General features: G+C 41.7%; 2 protein-coding genes across 7 annotated transcripts in view; both read right to left on the bottom strand.

The window, feature by feature from the left end:
• Positions 1–1,034: 1,034 nt before the first annotated feature.
• sla2b (Src like adaptor 2b) lies at positions 1,035–8,045 on the bottom strand. 2 transcript variants are annotated; one of them, XM_027024115.3, is made up of 8 exons: positions 7,683–8,045; positions 5,598–5,730; positions 5,130–5,229; positions 4,919–5,005; positions 4,124–4,227; positions 3,798–3,947; positions 3,467–3,599; positions 1,035–2,961 (listed from the first exon to the last, which is right to left on the bottom strand). In XM_027024115.3, the coding sequence occupies exons 2-8, from the start codon at positions 5,686–5,688 to the stop codon at positions 2,829–2,831; spliced, it is 798 nt and encodes a 265-aa protein (XP_026879916.2). In that variant the 5' UTR covers positions 5,689–5,730; positions 7,683–8,045; the 3' UTR covers positions 1,035–2,828. The 2 variants fall into 2 exon arrangements, with proteins under 2 accessions (XP_026879916.2, XP_026879917.2); XM_027024116.3 differs by having other exon boundaries at positions 1,036–2,961; positions 3,467–3,596.
• Positions 8,046–10,244: 2,199 nt separating this feature from the next.
• The window catches only part of ndrg3b (ndrg family member 3b), a 44,154-nt gene continuing 35,848 nt past the window's right edge, over positions 10,245–18,550 (bottom strand). For 3 of the 5 annotated variants that reach the window (XM_027024110.3, XM_027024113.3, XM_035522468.2), the window contains 6 exons: positions 17,025–17,076; positions 16,798–16,845; positions 16,624–16,659; positions 15,633–15,684; positions 12,312–12,350; positions 10,880–11,370 (listed from right to left, as the gene is read on the bottom strand). In XM_027024110.3, coding sequence (XP_026879911.2) covers positions 11,201–11,370; positions 12,312–12,350; positions 15,633–15,684; positions 16,624–16,659; positions 16,798–16,845; positions 17,025–17,076 — 397 coding nt within the window. In that variant the 3' untranslated portion in view covers positions 10,880–11,200. Of the gene's footprint in view, positions 10,786–10,879; positions 11,371–12,311; positions 12,351–15,632; positions 15,685–16,623; positions 16,660–16,797; positions 16,846–17,024; positions 17,077–18,550 lie in introns of those variants that run through there. The other 2 variants (XR_003411586.3, XM_027024114.3) reach the window with 2 other exon arrangements.

Here is an 18,550-nt window from a genome sequence, read left to right as displayed (position 1 = left end):
TTTTCTTTGCTAAGTGTTTTTCACAATGATGAAATATATATGAGAATGAGCATGCCCTGAGTCACTGTGATGGACATTGTGTCATCAGAGCAATTCTTTTTGATCGCCAATGTGAAAGTAATAATATAAAAATGACCAGATTATTATAAGTGATCTGACCTCCATCAAGGTTTCTGCATATGACCACATTGTAATTCTAATCAACGCTTCAAGTGTTGTTCCTCCTCAGTAGTTCCTAAAGGAGTGCTTTGTAAACTTCCCCCTTGGTCCTCACCTTCGGTTACTTTTTTCAGGCACAGGGACCCACTGCCTCCACCCCGCCGGCCCAGGAACTGAACTGCGCAATATGCAGTACTGTAGCACGTGACCTCCTGCAGAGCCTCAGCTGAACCCTCTGAAGGTCCTTGACCTTACCGGGGTGACGCAGAGCCGTTGAAGCAGGAGGTTTGTCCAGTGTTCCTGCGCCCCACTCCAAATGCGACGGGCATGGTCGAGAACTGTGCTGCCCTCTAACCACCATCGTCCGACGACCTTGCAGGCTGTCCTGCTTTTTCATCTCCCATCGGAATCCCACGCCTTTCCTTTCATCTCCGCGTCTCGCTCAGTACAGTCTAATTCTGAAGCGGTAGGTGGAGGACAGGAGGAAGGATTCCTCAGACCTCACAATAAATCAGGTCCCACAGCCATTTAATGTCACCTGGGTGACAAGTAGAATTGCCATCCACATTTTAGATTCAGTCTGTGCTTAATCATGCACTGAACGCATCCTGTGGTGTTAAATCTTTGTAAAAGTCATTTGTTAGTAACATGTAGATCTGCCAACACTTTTCTAGCTGATTTTTAGAAGTAATCGATTTTTGGAACAATAGCCTTGTTCATTTTAGTCCTCATAAAGGTACAAAACCATCTGTGAGCCTGCAACCCTGTGCTGATCCCTGTGCCGACACACACACACACACACACACACACCCACCCACCCACCCACCCACCCTGCTTGCTCTTTCATGTCCTCCTTGAGAGTGTAAAATAAATTTTGCACCTGTGGTGAACATCACAAATAAAAAGCCATTTTCACGGTTTTGCCGCTACTTATACGATGAAGTGAGCTGCACCTCTGGTTAGAGTTTCCTCCTCAGATGGGTGGCTGAGGTTTAGACCTGGTGCTGCTCTGTGTGGGCTGTGACAATGTACCTTTTATCTCCATAAACTCTCATGAACATTACTCAGAGCTGGAGGAAGATGATGATGATGAAGTCAAAGAGCCGCATGTGAACAGCTGTGAGGAGAGATGCACTCAATGCTGTGAATTACCTACTGGGACCTGGCTCACTGTGTACTCGTCATTCCTTAATTTCTGTTGCATTATTTATTGTGAATATTAGTATTATGATTATTATTAATTTCTTTGGTTTTACTATTCCAGTTCCTTACTACAAAGAAAGCTGAATATAAAAACTGCATGAATAATATATTGCTAGCTAGGAAATTAGTTAATTATTTTTATTTTATTTAAAAATGTTATTAAAAAACTTGTGAAACCAGACAAGCTCACTACATAGTTTCATCAACCTGGCACAGTCCAGAGTTGCTGAAAAACATTTGGTACAATTGCAGACGTATTTACTAAAACTAGAATTATCTAATAGAGGTACCAGCTAAAATAAAGTTCTTAAAACCAAGATCTGAGTTCTGCAAGAAGGGCGCAAGCTCTGTTTGCTTGACTTGTCTTGTTACATGTATAGGAAACACTTTTCACAGATTGAAAGTGCCTTTGCTTGCAATGCGTATTCTTACATTTGAAGTGTGGGTGTAATCAAACCATAGACTACAGTTGTACAGGTGACGATCCAACAGTACAAAGGAAGAAACGATTTTGTTTTATCGCCATTTTGTCTTTCATATCTTGAACCTAAAGGATCTGGTATTCTCATCAGGCAGATTTAAACATTTCATGTCCTAAGGCATATATTAATTATGGAAAGTATTGTAATAAACTCCAGTTTGCTCTAACATGGAAAACAATTAACCACAAATATGCACATGTATACCTGCTCTCTCTTTCGCTCGCACGCACGCATGCGCACGCACACATACACATCATTTCCTGAAGCATTTTTTCTTCTTTTGTTCATAAGAATATTACAGTAGGTGAAAAGCAGCCCGGAAACTGCTTCTTGAGACTCTTTTCAGGCATCCTGTAGCCTCACGTACAACCGCCGTATTTTCTAACAGTACCAACATTCGATACGAAGCACATGCTTACAAAGCTTACAGACCATCAAACAGGAGCCTTCAGTTAAATTAAAAAATAACAATCTGTACCGACACCAAAATGGCAGCTGCACGTCTCGGGCGTTTGACAACGCTGATGCGATGGTTTTAATCGCCCTTTGCTGAAAGACTTCCAGAAGGTGTGAGCAGTGGAAAACAGCCTCTTGTCAACTTCCTCTCCTCCCACCAGCGCACCCTCTTGCCTCCCTCCCTCTCCATCTCTTTTTCTTTTATGTCCCCCAGGAACTGGTCCACACAGCAATTGGTGATACTCAAACCATCACCCACACTGGAAGAAAAGATGACAATGTAAGCGAGATCAATGTGCAACTTTGAAAAAACCTTTTCCGTTAAGACTGCACATGCTACTGCTTCTGAAGGACCGTTGAGCTAGTTGCTGGGCATGGAGCCCTTTTGTGTGCACACCGCCGATGTCCAAGCCTTGACTATGTCCCCCACAATCCTTGGGGTGGTGTCAGTGTTTTGGCGTCAAACTCAAAGTGTCCGAGTTCGTCTGCTGCTGCGTTATCCTCCTTCCTCAAAACTGTACACCCAGCTCATGTGTCCCAGTTCTCACTACATTCCCCACAATCCTCAGTCATGTAAAGGTAGGAATTAATAGACTCCTTCAGGCCTTCACTGACAAGTGTGTCCTCCACTCCGTCCTTTTTGGGCCCAAAGATCACAGAGCTGTAAAAGGAAACAAACAGAAATAATACAATTTTATAATGATTATTTTATTGTATTCTCTCTCTCTTGACCTAGGTTTCAGCACTGACTGACTGTTGTTTCTAGCAGTATCTTGGTTTAAGAATATTTCTGGACCTTAACCTATTTGTACTAGCTAAGGATACTTTTCTAGGTAGAGAAGTAAAGCGTTATTGGTGGCACTGTAGCAGGGCATACGGGGTGGGGGTTTAAACAGTGGACAAATGCATTAACAGCTAGATTTTAACAAGACAAATCACAAATGCCCTCATAGCCTATATAGCTTATTCCTTTACATTCAACTTGGCCACTGACAATAAAATAAATCAATATTTAAAAATAAATAGAAATAAAAGTCCACAAGTGCCTGAAACTTTTGGCAGTCTTGTAATCAAGGACAGATTTTATAGCAAATCTGTTTGTTGTTCCGCTGAAGGTAACGAGTGAGATGTAGTTTTACAGGCTGTACTGTACTGAAGCAGCTCACCTGCTGACTTCCTTCCAGTTGAGTGTGGGCTTGCGAAGGGCAACAGGAGGGGGCCCACTCACTACTGGCACGTTGTTAGAACCCTGAATGAAGCAGGGCTCTCTCAGCACACAGCACAGGCCATCGGACACTTCTGAGCAGAAAGCATCCCGACACACACACACACACACACACACACACACACACACACACACACGTTTTATAATACTTCACATAAAGGTCAACTCAATATGGGTGAAAAATGGGAGGACGATAAGGGACTGGGAGATTTAGGCCAATCAATACAGCTCTGGGTGTGTTTATAGTTATAGTGAGGTGCATGTGGGTTTACCCGAGTAGTGCTCCACGAGGTGGGTGAGGGTGGGAAACGTGAGGCTGGGGGAGATGTAGTGCCAGCCGTTCTCTATGCGGTGGATGCGGTAGTGTTTGATGGAGTGATGTTCAGGCCTGCTACTCTTCCGCACAGAGAGTGTGTGAGCACCTGCTCAGAGAGACAGAGAGAGGAGTGAGAGAGAGAGACACACACACACACACACACACACACAGAGAGAGAGAGAGAGATTACTGTTAGAATTTTTATTCAGCCATTCCTCTACATGCATCAAAACGTTCTACCTGTGAAATGTCTGAATTGTTTACTTGTGCATGTGAACCCACCGTGTTCGCTGTTACTCTCTCTGATGAGAAATGACCCAGGGTGGTTATGAGGGAGACGGAGCAGTTCCTCTGCTTTCTCCCTGCTGAGGCCCACAAATTGCCACCTGCAAAGACACAAACACACAGTTACCCACTGCTCAAAATAAATAACCCAGCTGCTTATAGTTACAATACCTGCAAATTGCACTGCATCTTAGCTCAGTTAGAATTCACACTAAATTAGGTACATCATAAACGAACCCAACTGTGGTGAAGGGACATGACAGCCAATGCACACGCGACTGAGGAGAGACTGTAAAACGAGAGCTCAAAGAAAGAGAGCAGGAGGCAGAGAGAACCCCAACGCAGATGAGAAACAAGCATGTACACACGGAGAGTCCTCACTGTACACAGCCGATGTGCACCATTAGAGATGGTGAATGGCAACACACACACACACACTTAACCTTTCTATTTCACCTTTTCCTCAAATAAAGAAAAATACAACCCCACACAGGAAACTAACTCAGTCCCCTCTTCATGGGAGACTCTTGGGTAACTGTTATCAGTCATGATATCATTGTTACACCTGTCAGCATGCCAGTAGTATGAAATATACAGTAATAAAACACGCAGCAATAAAGTTACTGTAAGTAACATGCTAATGGATTTGCCCTGACAACAGAACCCTACAGTGAATGCGGTGGGGGTCACGGATGAGCTCGTCACGGGTTGAGCCGGCCCCGAGAGCGGCCTGCGTGTGCTCAGGCTGGGGGGAGCAGAGAAGTGCTAATACACGGGACACCTCCAACATACCTGTTGTAGAGTTTCGCTGTGTAGTTACTGGGGATGTAGCTCTCTCGTCCTGTAACTGAAGAACTCACTCTCCACCACTCGCCCTCGCTGGAACGAACACACACACACACACGCCACCAGTTAATTATTTTTATGCTGTGGCAAATTTATGGCCCTCCTATCCAGTACACGAGCACACAGAAGAGCTAAGGAGATCTGGGTAGAATCTTACTCAGACAGCACGTTGAGCCGCTCCCCAACTCTGATGCTGCAGTCTGCTGGTCCCCCTGAAGGGTAGTCATAGAGGGCCACCACTACGTACCTGCCACTATCTGTAGAGAAAGATGTACGTGTTAAATGCATTCTGTTTCACGCGCTATCCTGGCCGGCCTCTTCACAAACACCCATGCACAAGTAGCCCACTTTATTTTCCCTTTTCATTCGAAATTTAGTGACTAGCAAAAAAAGAGAAGGAAAATTTAAGTACAATTCAAGCCATACGTGTACAGGATCTTCTAACAGTACTACCATTCATTAATATGAAAACATGGAAAACTTTTTTTTTGTCGTCATCACATGACTCTTGGGAGCCAGCTGCTTCATTATTCTAGATAATCCTTAATTAATTGAACTGAGCCCATAGTCGCATTACGTTCGCACGAAAGCTCGGCAGGCCGCGTTTCCGTGGTTTGGTACTCACCCATGGAGTGGGGCTCAACTGGCTCTTCCTGGCTTAGTATGGCTGAGGAAAGTGTGCTGCCATACAGGCCTTTACTGGGCCAACAGCCCATGCCGCTCACGAGCTCTACGTTGGGGGTCAGAGAACCTGCAGGCTGGAGCAGAAATGCTACATGAGCGAAGGAGGGGTTATGGGCTACATGCAATTCAAAGCGCATTATGTAAACAAAATACCTGTCATGGAGAAAGGGAATAAATTTAGACTGTAAAGGCATGTGGCCAGACTTCAACTTGATTATCAAATTATCTTAAGAGCGTTAAAAACTTCATCCACCCTATTTTTACTTTTTTTTAATATGCATTGGCAGACTTCTTTTTTGCCTCAGTTCATAACAATAGGAGGATGTTTGAAAAGCATTGCTTCATTTTGACCAGCACTTTCCAACCACAGTTTCAATATCACCAAGAGATCGCACCTAGGCTACGGCAAGAAGAAGGGCCAGGCTATAAATAGAACAATGCTGACACTATACCATTAGATGCACATATACCAAAGCAGTCAAAACGCATGAACAGTTCTCATGCTCATGTTTTGGTTTTCTGCGTCAGTGCCATAAATCTGTCATGTTGGTTCCTTGCGGCAAAACACTGCCAATGACGTTTTCAAGCAGACACAAACAACGACGTAAAGGTTAATAAGGTCACACAAAACACAGAAGACACCGGTGAGATGTTTCCTATAACCGCTGTTACCTAGAGTATGTATTTTCTAATTTGCATCTTCTTACATGGGTTGTTTACTAGTATTTGATGCATAGACACACACACACACACACACACACACACACACACACACACACACACACACTCACTCTTCATGAACAGCTGATGAAGAACCTCTGTCTAAATGAAACGTCCTGCTTCACTAGAAAACCTTTCATTGCCTTCATTACCTCTACATCTATATTGATGACCAATAAATCAATCAATCAGTTGAGAAAGAGAGAGGGAGAAACAGATACACAAAATATGGGCAATCGTTTCAATGGTGAAATGTAGCATTACAAACAGAATAGAAAATATTTACACAAACTCAGAAATGAGGACACCGTTGCCTGTTCAACATATGAAACTACCATGACTCTCAACATCAACTGTTATTCTCTCACAGCTCCGTTAATCACAGCAACAGAAACGAACAACTTCATTTGTTAATATAGTCTACCAGGTCAAGTATAACCATGTACAAAATCAAAGCCAGTTGCACATTATCCATTTGAAGCTGTAAAGCATTTGGACCGAACCTAATGGAAAACAGCCATGCAGAACACGCGGTGGCCACCTGTCATGACAGATGGGACACACTGGGTCACTGAGGTTTCAAGGTCCAAGACGTGGGCCTCACACCAGCGACTGAAATAGTCCCCACCACTCTGAACAATACATTATATTCCTTACAAGTCCATGTGTTAACCACTAACAGTGCCAACAGTACACTTTGATACAAGTGTAAAGTGTGCTGTTGTATTCTAAAAGGTTTTTTATTATTGTTCTAAAATGATTTTTAAAAGACAAACACTTCCCGCTTTTAGCATATTCTCCTGGTCCATGTTAGTGGGGTAGCAATGCTCTACCTTCTCAGCTTTTGAGCTTGTTATCGCTACCTTATCTGCACTGTTGTTTGATTAAAAGTAAATGTAAGCCCACGTATGTGGCTTCTCAAGCATCAAAGGCAAGACCTCCAAAGCTGTTGTAAGCATTGCTAGCTATGTGACTATTTTTGAGAACTGGTCAGGTGCAGGGACTTTGAACAGGCCCTTTAAACACGATAGGGTTGAAAACTGCATGGTGCCTTCACCACACGCCCTGAAACAGAACGCGCATGCACACATCTTCCCTTGTTCACAGATAATAATCTCTGCTGATGCATTTTTCATGTTTCATGTTTCTCACGTTTTCTTTTTTATTTAAAGAAAATGTATTTCTTCTTGTTTGAAACCTCAGCTTTAACATCAGCTTGTATTGTGCAACTCCTTTTGAAAACAAAAAAAAAAAGGAAAAAAAGAAAAGAAAAAGAAAAATCACACGGGTTTCAGTTTATGCTCACCTCATTTTCTTCTTCAACCGTCCACGCTGCCAGTCCTTCCAAATCTGCAGGTGTGCTCTTGTACGGCTGTGTGAATAACTCCAAGGTGCCTGCACGGGTCTGACGTAAGGCCTCGAAAACAACTAGGCCAAATCACCTCTGCAGATACTTTCAGTGTACCCCTTAAAGCTTCTCTAAGCTGAGAAACCAGATCACATCTCTTCTCTTAGGACGGCGTGGAAACTCTGAGCTTAGGAGGAACAGGACGGCTTGACGGTTAGGTCTTTGGACACAATGGTCAGCTTCGAGCTGTAGGTGCTCTGAGAAGCTACTGCTCCTGAGGTTGTCACACACAGGTCTGACATATAGGCAGACACCGGCTGAGTGTTTTATGAACCACACATGCTCACAAACAAAAAGCAGGCAGCAGGGGCTTCCTGTGACGAAAACAATTTGATTGACACCCAGTGACTGATGCACATGCACTCCTGAAAGTGTACGCGGGAGGAACGGAGGAGGAGTCTAACATTAGTTTAGCCATGATAGAGACGACTGGGTGTCTGTGTGTGAGGGCATGAGCACCATCATTCTGTGGCCCTCCATCAGTGTCACATTCAGAAACAAGTTTGACAAGTTATCTGTTCTTAATAATAAAATGTATAGTGGTGAGAACCATGGAAGCTGAAATCTTTAGTGGAGTCAAATAGATGCTTTGAATTAGGACCAACAAGGGCAAGGTGTCTGAAGGCACAGCGCAACACAGAGCAGCGTGCCCCGAGCTACATGCCCATCGTACACAGGAAACACAGTGCACCTCTGCTAAACACAAACCCATTCCCAACTTCATGTTGAATTTCAAAAGGTATTTTGACGAAGTCAGATCATATAGATTTAAAAGGTTTTTTTTTTTTTAATTATTCAGGCCAGCAAAAAAAAAGGCCATTTGAAAAACTTGTTTTGGTCTCAGAGGCATAAAATTGGGCCAGGTTTGTGCTGCATCATCAAGACAAAAACCTCATGAGACGGAAGATTAATAAAGAGATAAGTGAGAAATGGCGATGACTGCCTCATGACTGCCTTAGCTGGTGGAAAATGGACTCAGCGTTCTAACTTCCCGCATCACTGATTCTTTTGCACGGCTGCCCCTCGCATGTTACAGTTTCTATAAATAGCTCCATCTCGAATTTGTCACCTGTGGCCAGATACAGAGAAAAGGCAAGCAACACGATGCTTGGTGTGGTCGGAAAATTTCAAGCACATCGTGTCATTAAGGCTAAAATTGACAACTACAAAGCTAGGATTTTCCACTTTCAATGTCAGATTTTTCATTAATCTCAGTATAATGAACTGTAACCTGCTTATTGATGATCAGAGGTTACCTCCTCAAAGATCCTGTTCTAAGGGAGTCGACTAAGAGCAGCCTGTAAAGGCAGTGGTGCAGGTTGGTGGTTAGGTCTTTGAAGGCTTTGTTCCTCTAGAAGTAAAATGCCCATAAGAGAAATCACACAAAGAGGCAAACGCATCTCAAGTGCCTGTGAAAGCTTCCAGTGCAGCTGAATTTCCACTCCGCTGCCTACATTTCAAGGTTTTAGGTTAGCAGAGCTTGGAAGCCATGTTTGTGAATTTGCTTGAGTCAGACTGCAGCAGGACTTTTAACAGTGAAAAAGGGTGACGAGCAATATTTTGGCTCTTAAGAGCTTGATAAATACCAGAACAGCAGGTTTATGTACAATCTGCAACTTTATTTCATTATTAGTACAAATCCATACAGTTAGCAGACATCAGTAGTACAGTGTCCTCAGTATGCTTGGAGGACAAATCACCACCACCACCACAACCTCACCCAAGGCAGCAGTACACAGATGAAGTGGGAATATCCTTCCATGGAAATAACAATATTCATGTCATAGTAGTAATAATAAAGCTACAAAATCTAATTGAGGAACTAATCAATACAGTTATTGTGTAATGGAATACCTATCCACTGTGCAGGAAAGGCAGAGCAAGGTAAAATCAAAACATATTAAATATTCAGTTTTGTGTGCGCATGTTTGTGTATGTACGTCTCTGCCTGGACATTGTGTGTGTCATATATATATGTATACACACACACACACATATACATAATGTGTATATATATATATATATATATATATATATATATATATATATATATATATATATATATATATATATATATATATACATACACATATACACACACACACATTATATATATATATATATATATATATATATATATATATATATATATATATATATATACACACACACACATTTTATTTATATATATATATAAAATGTGTGTGTATGTGTATATTATATATATATATATATATATATATATATATATATATATATACACACACACACACACATTATATATATATATATATATATATATATATATATATATATATATATATATATATATATATATATATATATATATATATATATATATATATATATATATATATATGTGTGCGCGCGCATGCTTACACTTACAGGTGGGTTGCAATTTAATGACAATCACAACTTCAATGGCAGAGAGTCTCTGTCTTCCTCTCTCAAAAAAAAAAACAAAAAAACAAAAAAACAACACCACTAGTTCATCCCCTTTACATTCTGGTCAGCTCATCTTCAGAAATCAAATCATTCATATTAAAAGGCCTCAAAAACAAGAAAGGGGGGGTGGTGTGTTAAGGTTCAAGTCCACAATGGAAAATGAAATGACCTTCTGGAGGTTAAGCTTACCGAGACACTTCCGTCAGTCATAGTAAAATCAACGGGAAAAGAACAGCAAGTCTATAGTACCTGCAGAAACATCGAAACAGAACCAATCCCAATATACACTCCCACTACATTACACTGAAAACAGGGCCATGCTCTTGGTAGTTCTTTATTATAAGATACAGTAAAACAGGGTTCTTAACACCTATTCTGCAATCAAGAAAACGAAAAGGGAATTTTCACAAAGCACAATGCATTAAGAGGAATTGCGCAGGAGTTGTAACAATGATTAGAACAGAAACCGGAGTCGTTGGTGTGCGCCGGTGTCAGACAGAATGAACCACAAAACAGATACGTGGTTTGAATGCCTCTAAAGTGGAAAGAGAGAAGAAGTTCCAAGTAACATTTCTAAGAGAGGCCTCAGTGTTCAACAAAATATATACATATGGAGGGAAGATGATGTGAAAATTTCTTTTTTTTTTTTTTTTTTTTTTTTAAACAGAGAAAGTACACAGTATATAGACTCACTTGAATAGTGTATCAGGAAACCAGCGAAGGTCAAGGCAGAAAAACGAAGGGGTACAAGGACTATGTAACGTGCCTGCATGTTCAAACACATCTTTTGGGAACACAGTCATCATTTTTGCATCCCTTCATTACACCGGAACTCTCCGGATTCAGAATTTAGAGTGTGGGAAAGATTGAGGGGCCAGAGGGAAGAGAGAGAGAGAGAGAGAGAGAGAGAGAGAGAGAGAGAGAGAGAGAGAGAGAGAGAGAGAGAGGCTTTAACAGGACACCTCCATAGTCTGCGGACGGGCCTGGTTGCCTCGGTTGGGTCCGGTGGAAGCCTCCTCTTGGCTGGTGTGCACGCGGCTGCGTGCGCCGTCCGCAGAGCTTGCACTGGAGGCCGAGTGTGTACGAGAGCGCGCCAGCCGAGTCATACTGGCAGTGGCCACTGGAGGGGAGAAGAGAAGGCGCGGGGTTACTGCAGAGAAAGGACGCACCGAATAACACCCTGTAGAGTGTGAAGCATGAACTACTGCATGGCTTCTGAAGTGAAGAGTGGGGGAATACAGCCGAGCTCGTGCCAACGTGTTCCCGATACACGGTGAACCGTTAGCTGGGAGAATAATGACATTCCTCAATGAGAGTTCCAGCAACAGGTGAAGGTCCAGGATACGCGCATGCTTCAACGCAGCACGCACATTTACGTCAGCTGAGGCCATAGTCTGTTCACCATGCTCCTACCAGACACATGGAGTGCTGTGCTCAAAGCCTCAGAAGTAAGTAAGCAAGCATTCTTCTTACCTGGGACTGTAAACGCATCAAGTTTCGAGCTATTGCAGCAATTGATGTCATTATTCTCCCAAGAAAAAAAAAAAAAAAATAGAAACCTCGGATGAGGATCGAGTTCTAATTCATTTTTACCAGAACCGAAAAAAAAGAATATTTAGGAATTGCAACCATGTAAAAATGTAGCATGCAGAAGAGCTGAAGTTAATGTTAAAGGCGCAAGTGATAGAAAGGAAGACGACAAATAAAAGCAATCCTTGTGTATGCCTGTTACCAATGTCCTCATACTCACACCCCCCCCCCCCACACACACACACACACACCAAAAAACAAAAGTCATACTGAAATTATGACCATGGACTCATGCTTGCAACACCATGATGCATTGAAAAAATGAAACATAGAATGTAAGAGGAGTAAGATGAATGATGTATATATATATATATGTGTGTGTGTCTGTGTGTGTGGAGAGAGAGAAAAAGGCACAGGGTCTGTGTGCGCGCGCGTGAATAAGTGATATGCTGGATGGCGACACAGTAAGGTGATCAAACACTAGAGACAGACTGAAAGTGCAGCCTAAAGTGCTGTCTGAACTCCTGGTACCTGAGTCGCTGTTCAGGTGGCTGAGCAGCACATGGGGAACTGTTTGCGTTTGATGGAGGGGTCAAAGAGGAAGAGGGAAGAGAGATGAGGGAAACGGAGAGGTTAAAAAAGACTGAAGTTGAAAGAAAAGATTAGCAGGAGAGTCAAGGGAAGTGTCAATGTATTCTCTGCCTGTAAATGTCTACACATAAAAACAAACAAACAAAAACAAAAAAAAAAACAGCTGCACCAATCGACTATATTTATACAACTTTGCATAACAAACATGCAAGTAACCTAATTCTCACCTTGCCATGCAAAAAACCACTCCTGTGGTTAAACCAATAGCCCTGTAAGCATAAACAAGGCACTGTAGGAGTCAAGAGAGGGGAGCATTTATAAACCTAGTCACTTAAACCCTTAAGCTTGATTTTCTTCCATAATTACTGGTGTGAACAGATTTATAAGTAAGAAAAAAAGGATTTTCTTCTCTGTTCTAATCTTACTAAAACAATGGCTGAGACCTTGCAAACTGTATTATTAAATGTGGACCATAATTATCAGCAAAACATTAGTTTCAACACCATCTTTGCCTCTTTGCTCTGTTCTTGGAGGGCTCGTTGCCAGACCTAAAATCAGTCTCAGTAACAAAGAACTAGGTAAAGAAAAGAAACACCCACTGAGTGCGTGGATGCTGATGCAAGCGAGTCTCCCTCTACGTCTGCGCTACTGTCCTGGGTGTATTCAGTTGTGGCTAAGGCATGCCTAGCCTCGCTAGGTGCTCGTATGTTTGGAGGTCCTAAGAGGAAGCGAAAACGACCAACGCTCTCAACTGTGTGCACACAGTGCTGGAATTCACCAGTGCTCCCCACGAGCCATCCCAAACGTCCCGTCCTTTTTATTGCTCTGTTGAATTGGCTTTTCATTGAAATGTGCAATGTTTATCAGAAGCGACTACCAATAAATACATACATGTTACTACTATCATTTTTGCATTAGATGCTAATCTTGAAAGTCACCAAAAATAAATGAAACGTTAGGTTTCGGTCAGGATTCCATTAAACTCTCAACGCCCACTTAAATGCAAGGCATGTTCTTTAACACGTACCAACACCAGAGAAAAGTCTCTGATTGGAAGTCACCATAATTTCCATTTAAAAAAATGCTAACAAGCAGCAACCAAAATAGTTTGTGTTTCCAGACTGAAGGGCGTGTATTTGGGGCAACATGGTCAAGAGATCAACGTGTTATAGGTCACTCGTAGAGAAAGAATGTGACTAATCACATCAGGTTCTGAAGAAACAAAGGTTTGAGGCTAACTCGTTTTTTTCTCTGCATAACACCTCCCACTAACAGCTGTGTACAGACACACAGCACATCTTCCATTAAAACAAATAAACAAACACCCAAGGAAAATCTAAAGTGTCTGATTTTTGGTATATCCATTCTGTTTTCTTATTTCCATGGGCTCACCAAAATAACAAGCCACAAAAGAGCCCCTAAAATTGCTTTTGTCTACTGAATCTATATGCAGCTATAATCTGTGCAAACAATTAAACTCTAAAGTTTCACTATGTCCATTGGACATCACAGCCATGACTCGTGTACAAACAGACTCACAGTTCACTGTACAGCTCTAAAAAGCATGTCTAGCAAGCCAGTTGGTTTGTAGGTAAAAGGTGTAGATATGGGGGTCCATAGGCATTGAGAGTGGTCGGAAAACTGCGATGTTCACCTCTCTTTTGTCACTCAAGTTTGACAGAGCGGCAGTGCTGATATTTCACAGTGCCTTCCTGCCTGTGTTACCTTCTGCCTCTATCCTTTTAGCTGTGTTGCCATACCTAGATCTGCCGGAGTCCATCTTTACACATTATAGCTCCTCAATTTACATAGTAAATTACAAAGCACGTTTGTATGTGGCTCTGGATAAGAGCGTCTGCTAAATGCACACCTGCGTACCTGGACATGCCTAATAATCTATTCTCTCTTTCTGCAGAGGTACACCTACTGCTGATGTCATGGGTTGAGGCTCATTAACAACATCTCAACTGCCATGGCTCCTCCCACCACCCCTTGATGTCCCCTGCTGTAGCCCACCACACCTCCACCCCAGCCAACTACTTCTCCATTGCCCTGGACAGACATTCTCTTGCAAGATGGGTTTTGGTTCTCACACACACACACACACACACACACACACACACACACACACACACACACACACACACACACACACACACACACACACACACACACACACACACAGACTAGGACTTCTAAGAAACTGGAATAGACATTCATTTCTTATTTCTTTATTTTTATATATTATTATTATTATTATTATTATTATGCCAAGTTGCCACTGTTGGGCCCCTGAGCAAGACCCTTAACCCTCAATTGCTAAAGTTGTACTCAGTCATAATTGTAAGTCGCTAAATGTAAATTGAAGGTCTCAGAGAGAGAGAGAGAGAGAGACAGAGAGAGAGAGAGAGAGAGAGAAAAGAAGAGGCATGTTTCACACAGGGCTGGATGCAGGCCATGCCAACACAGCATTCGCGCAGAGTAAAGCTACTGTACTTACACCCTGGACCCTGCATCACTGCACAGCCACATAGGAGACAAAGTAGTTTGTTAGTTTAGCAAAGGGACAGCTTGGCTAGCTCAGATCTTGCCCTTGCTGTTCTGGGTCCAGTCTCACCAAGCCTCTCCCTAATTTTAACCGTAACTGGGGAGACATCAGACTGGTCTGAGATCAGCATAGAAAGGAGGGTTCCTCCATCATGAGCAGTGTCACTCTGTGCTTGGGGTAAGTCACAAGTATCGTTAGTCACAGTGCCATCTAAGACTCTTTGGTTATACATTTTATGTGTAAGAACTTAATTCCAGTTTTGGATATTAGCAGAAAAGAATAGAAGCCATACTAGGCAGTGAGTGTTACACTAACTAAGAGGAGATGCAGTTAAATGTTTTAAGCATCAAGATTATATGACCAAATGTGCCTGTACATGAGCGAGAGAGAGTGCGCGCGCAAGAGAGAGGACAGATCATGTTTGTGTGTTCGTTGCGTGGGTGGAAAGGAGGGTAGGACTGAGGTGAAGTTTTCTATTTAAAAGTTTGACGGTGAGATTCTGAAAAGACAGGATGTCTAAAGACAGACATTTCAGACACAAAGTTACATAGTAACTCAAACAAACATCAGACAATCCAATTGCTCGACTGACATTAAAGAGGAAGAGAGTGAGACAGCATGAGAAAGCGCAAGAGAGTATGAGAGAGAGAGAGAGAGAGAGAGAGAGAGAGAGAGAGAGAGAGAGAGAGAGAGAGTAAAAGGGAGATACTCACTGTAACCCATTCCTTGGATAAAGTACTTGAAGGCCTCTGTGAGTTTACCCGGCTGAAAAGAAATAAGAGGACATTGTAAGTAATAATAATAAAAAGTGCTTCAATTTATTAAAAACAAACAAACAAACAAACAAACAAACAAACAAACAGCACCACACATCAATTACCACCATCAACAAAAACCCTAACCCAGTCCAAGCTCAGAAAAGTCTGATGTATGATTTGGAAAATATAATCACCACAATATAACAGCCACTTTATTGCAAATAGCTATATTGTACCACACTCACTGGCCATTTTATCAAGTACATCTATTTTCCATGTGAATTCTAAGATGCATCCCATTACATTATACAATGTAATGAAACTGTTTTTGTTCCCTTTTGTGTTAACTTCAACATTTAGGTCCCAAACTCCCCCTTGATGTCATGCGTGCCGTGTTTTGCTTGTTTTGGCTTCGTTCCGTTCCCATGGCGTTTCTGCCGTACGCTTCCGTTTGGATTTCTTTCTCCACTCTGCTCTCTTGTCCTGTGTCCCCCCACCCGATGTCAGCTGCAGCTGCGTCTCCTTTCTCTTGATTTGTCCATACATTGGTCAGTTACTGTGGTTTTCTCCATGTGTAGTTTCTCTGATGTTTTCCAATTTTGGGTCATCATCTACATGTTTGTTTGTTTTAGATTTGGTTCTGTGTTTTGTATAAGGTTATCTGGTTACGCTTCACTGACTCCTGACACTTCGTTCACGGCCTGTATTAAGACTTCTGAATATAGACTTGCCCCAAACAGACACTGCTCATCTATGCAAACGCATCTCTATGTTAGAAAAGAACTGACCATTACAGGAAACACGAAGTGAGTGATGCCCCAGTTTTTGGCTAATTGTGTGCGTGTTGCTATAAGCCTCTCTGTGCCATCAGGCTGAAACCACATTTTCTGCAAACTTTAGCATTACAGTTTGTTGTTTTTTTTTTTTTTTAAAAATAAACTCTTACTTGGACAACTTGGGGTAGTCCACCACAATCTGCCATCTAAAAAGATTAAGAAAAGTCAAAATCACACAAAACTAAATGTAAATTTGTATAATACTTCAAATGATGCTGCTGGAGAAAATAAATAAATAAATTTTATTTATTTTTTCTTCCCCCCAGTAGAGTAGTGTCTCTTGCCTTGAGCAGGGTGGTCCTTGTGGGATTTAGTCTGGAATTGCATTCAACCTGAAAGGAGGAGGTGAACTGAGTTTTATTGCAGATAGTGTAGAGACTTATAACAGGCAGACATGCTGAGTACACTTTCTACTGGAGTTCCTATTTACCTACACAGAGCTGGTCTGGTCTAGAAAGCGGTCTAATGCATTCAGCATTCTCAGACATGTGCTAATGACGCAGGCACTCACCACTGCCTCCACAGCCGGGGACGTGTCACCTACTACTAGCAAAACAGGACACCTGAACAGAAACACAGAAGCAACGAACACGGCCAGTCAGAGCCACTTTTATGATGGGGACACCATCAATGTCATATTGTAATTACCCACTATAATTATACATATTAATAACACACAAATACAGCAGGATACCAAAAATGTTTCAATAAAAGAGATTTTTTGCACAGATTTTCCACTTACACCAAATGTAGTCAAATCACCCAAGACGTGTGCAATGTCCAGATTTTCTTTTGTTTTGCACTGAGAATGAGGCTAATGTAGCCATCAAGTACAGAAACCTTATGACTACCAATAAGTATCATGCAAGCTATATGCTGTAAACATGATACTTCCCTCACCCCACATAAACTCAATATAGCAGAATAAGTCTGCATTTAAAATGTTATAAATCGGAACATCAGAAACATACACCCATTTTTGCTAGTCCCAGTCAATTTCAAGATAATATAAAAAATGTATTCTTTTCAATCTAGGAGATGCATCTTATTAACCCTGATCAGATTACGATACAGAAAAAAAGCATTTAATGGGGTTGCAAGGTCATATTTACTGTTTTGTAGACATTTAATTTTGGTGCTACATTTATCTGGTAGAGCAAATCTATGTACAGCACTCTACAAGCTCAAACAGGTGTGAATGGCAATCTCTCTGGAATGTTCATCTTATACAGAGTCTGCTGGCAGGGGTGCTTATAATCTCTGCTCTGCTCTTAAATTGGTGACTGAAACCTTGGCAGAGGCTATATGGGTCGGTACAGAAATGTCCAGAATTGAACTGGGAAAACATAGAATCTCACCCTACGCTGATGATGTTATCTTGTATTTAACCAGCTGTACAGCCCAGCAGAGCTGGATCTCACCAACAAAAGTATTTACTCTTTAAAAAACAAGGGGGACATCTTTGAGACATAGCAACTCTATATGGACCTTTGACCCTGCACTCCGCCCAGGTTATCTGCCTCGACTACGTAGAAAAGAGTCGTACGTGCTGTAACCGCAAAATTAAATTTTATTGTCTTCATTCTATTTTTTTTTTACTCATTTCTTCCTAAATATTTCCCTCTTTCTTCCCCCAGTTCTATAGTTCTCTGTTCTTTCTTCTGTAACTATGATTGTTAAAAGATGAAAATGAATAAATATATAATTTTTGGTTTAAAAAAAAAAAAAAGATATAGTTACACTTTAGTTAAACACGTCGGTCCTAAGTGTCAAACATGGAGTATGTGAGTATACCCACAAGCAGTACTGTTTTGCTAAAGTTCAGACATGCTGAGGCAGGTGTTTGAAGATTTCAGAATGCTGTCTGCATTGTCCTAATTAGTGCTCATAAACTTCCACACCTTGGTAGCTACGTTGGCCTCGTAGCATCAGTCCAAAAGTGAAGGACCTTAATTGTGTTGCCAAACGTCTCAGCCGATCTGCTACATTTGAGATAGTTGCCTAAAGACTAGCGATGTTAATGCTCAAAATTAGCAA

Source organism: Electrophorus electricus, chromosome 24 (genome assembly GCF_041902795.1).
Source record: "Electrophorus electricus isolate QZ-2024a chromosome 24, ASM4190279v1, whole genome shotgun sequence".
Classification (NCBI taxonomy): Eukaryota; Metazoa; Chordata; class Actinopteri; order Gymnotiformes; family Gymnotidae; genus Electrophorus; species Electrophorus electricus.
This window is presented reverse-complemented; position numbering and strand designations above follow the sequence as displayed.

Excerpts from the sequence above, each read along its gene's own strand:
- sla2b (XM_027024115.3), bottom strand. The coding sequence starts at position 5,688 with ATGGGCTGTTGGCCCAGTAAAGGCCTGTATGGCAGCACACTTTCCTCA. Across the intron at positions 5,006-5,129 it reads CGGCTCAACGTGCTGTCTGA|CGAGGGCGAGTGGTGGAGAG; the intron begins GTAAGATTCTAC and ends TGTTCGTTCCAG. Across the intron at positions 3,948-4,123 it reads AGAGAGTAACAGCGAACACG|GTGCTCACACACTCTCTGTG; the intron begins GTGGGTTCACAT and ends CTCTCTGAGCAG.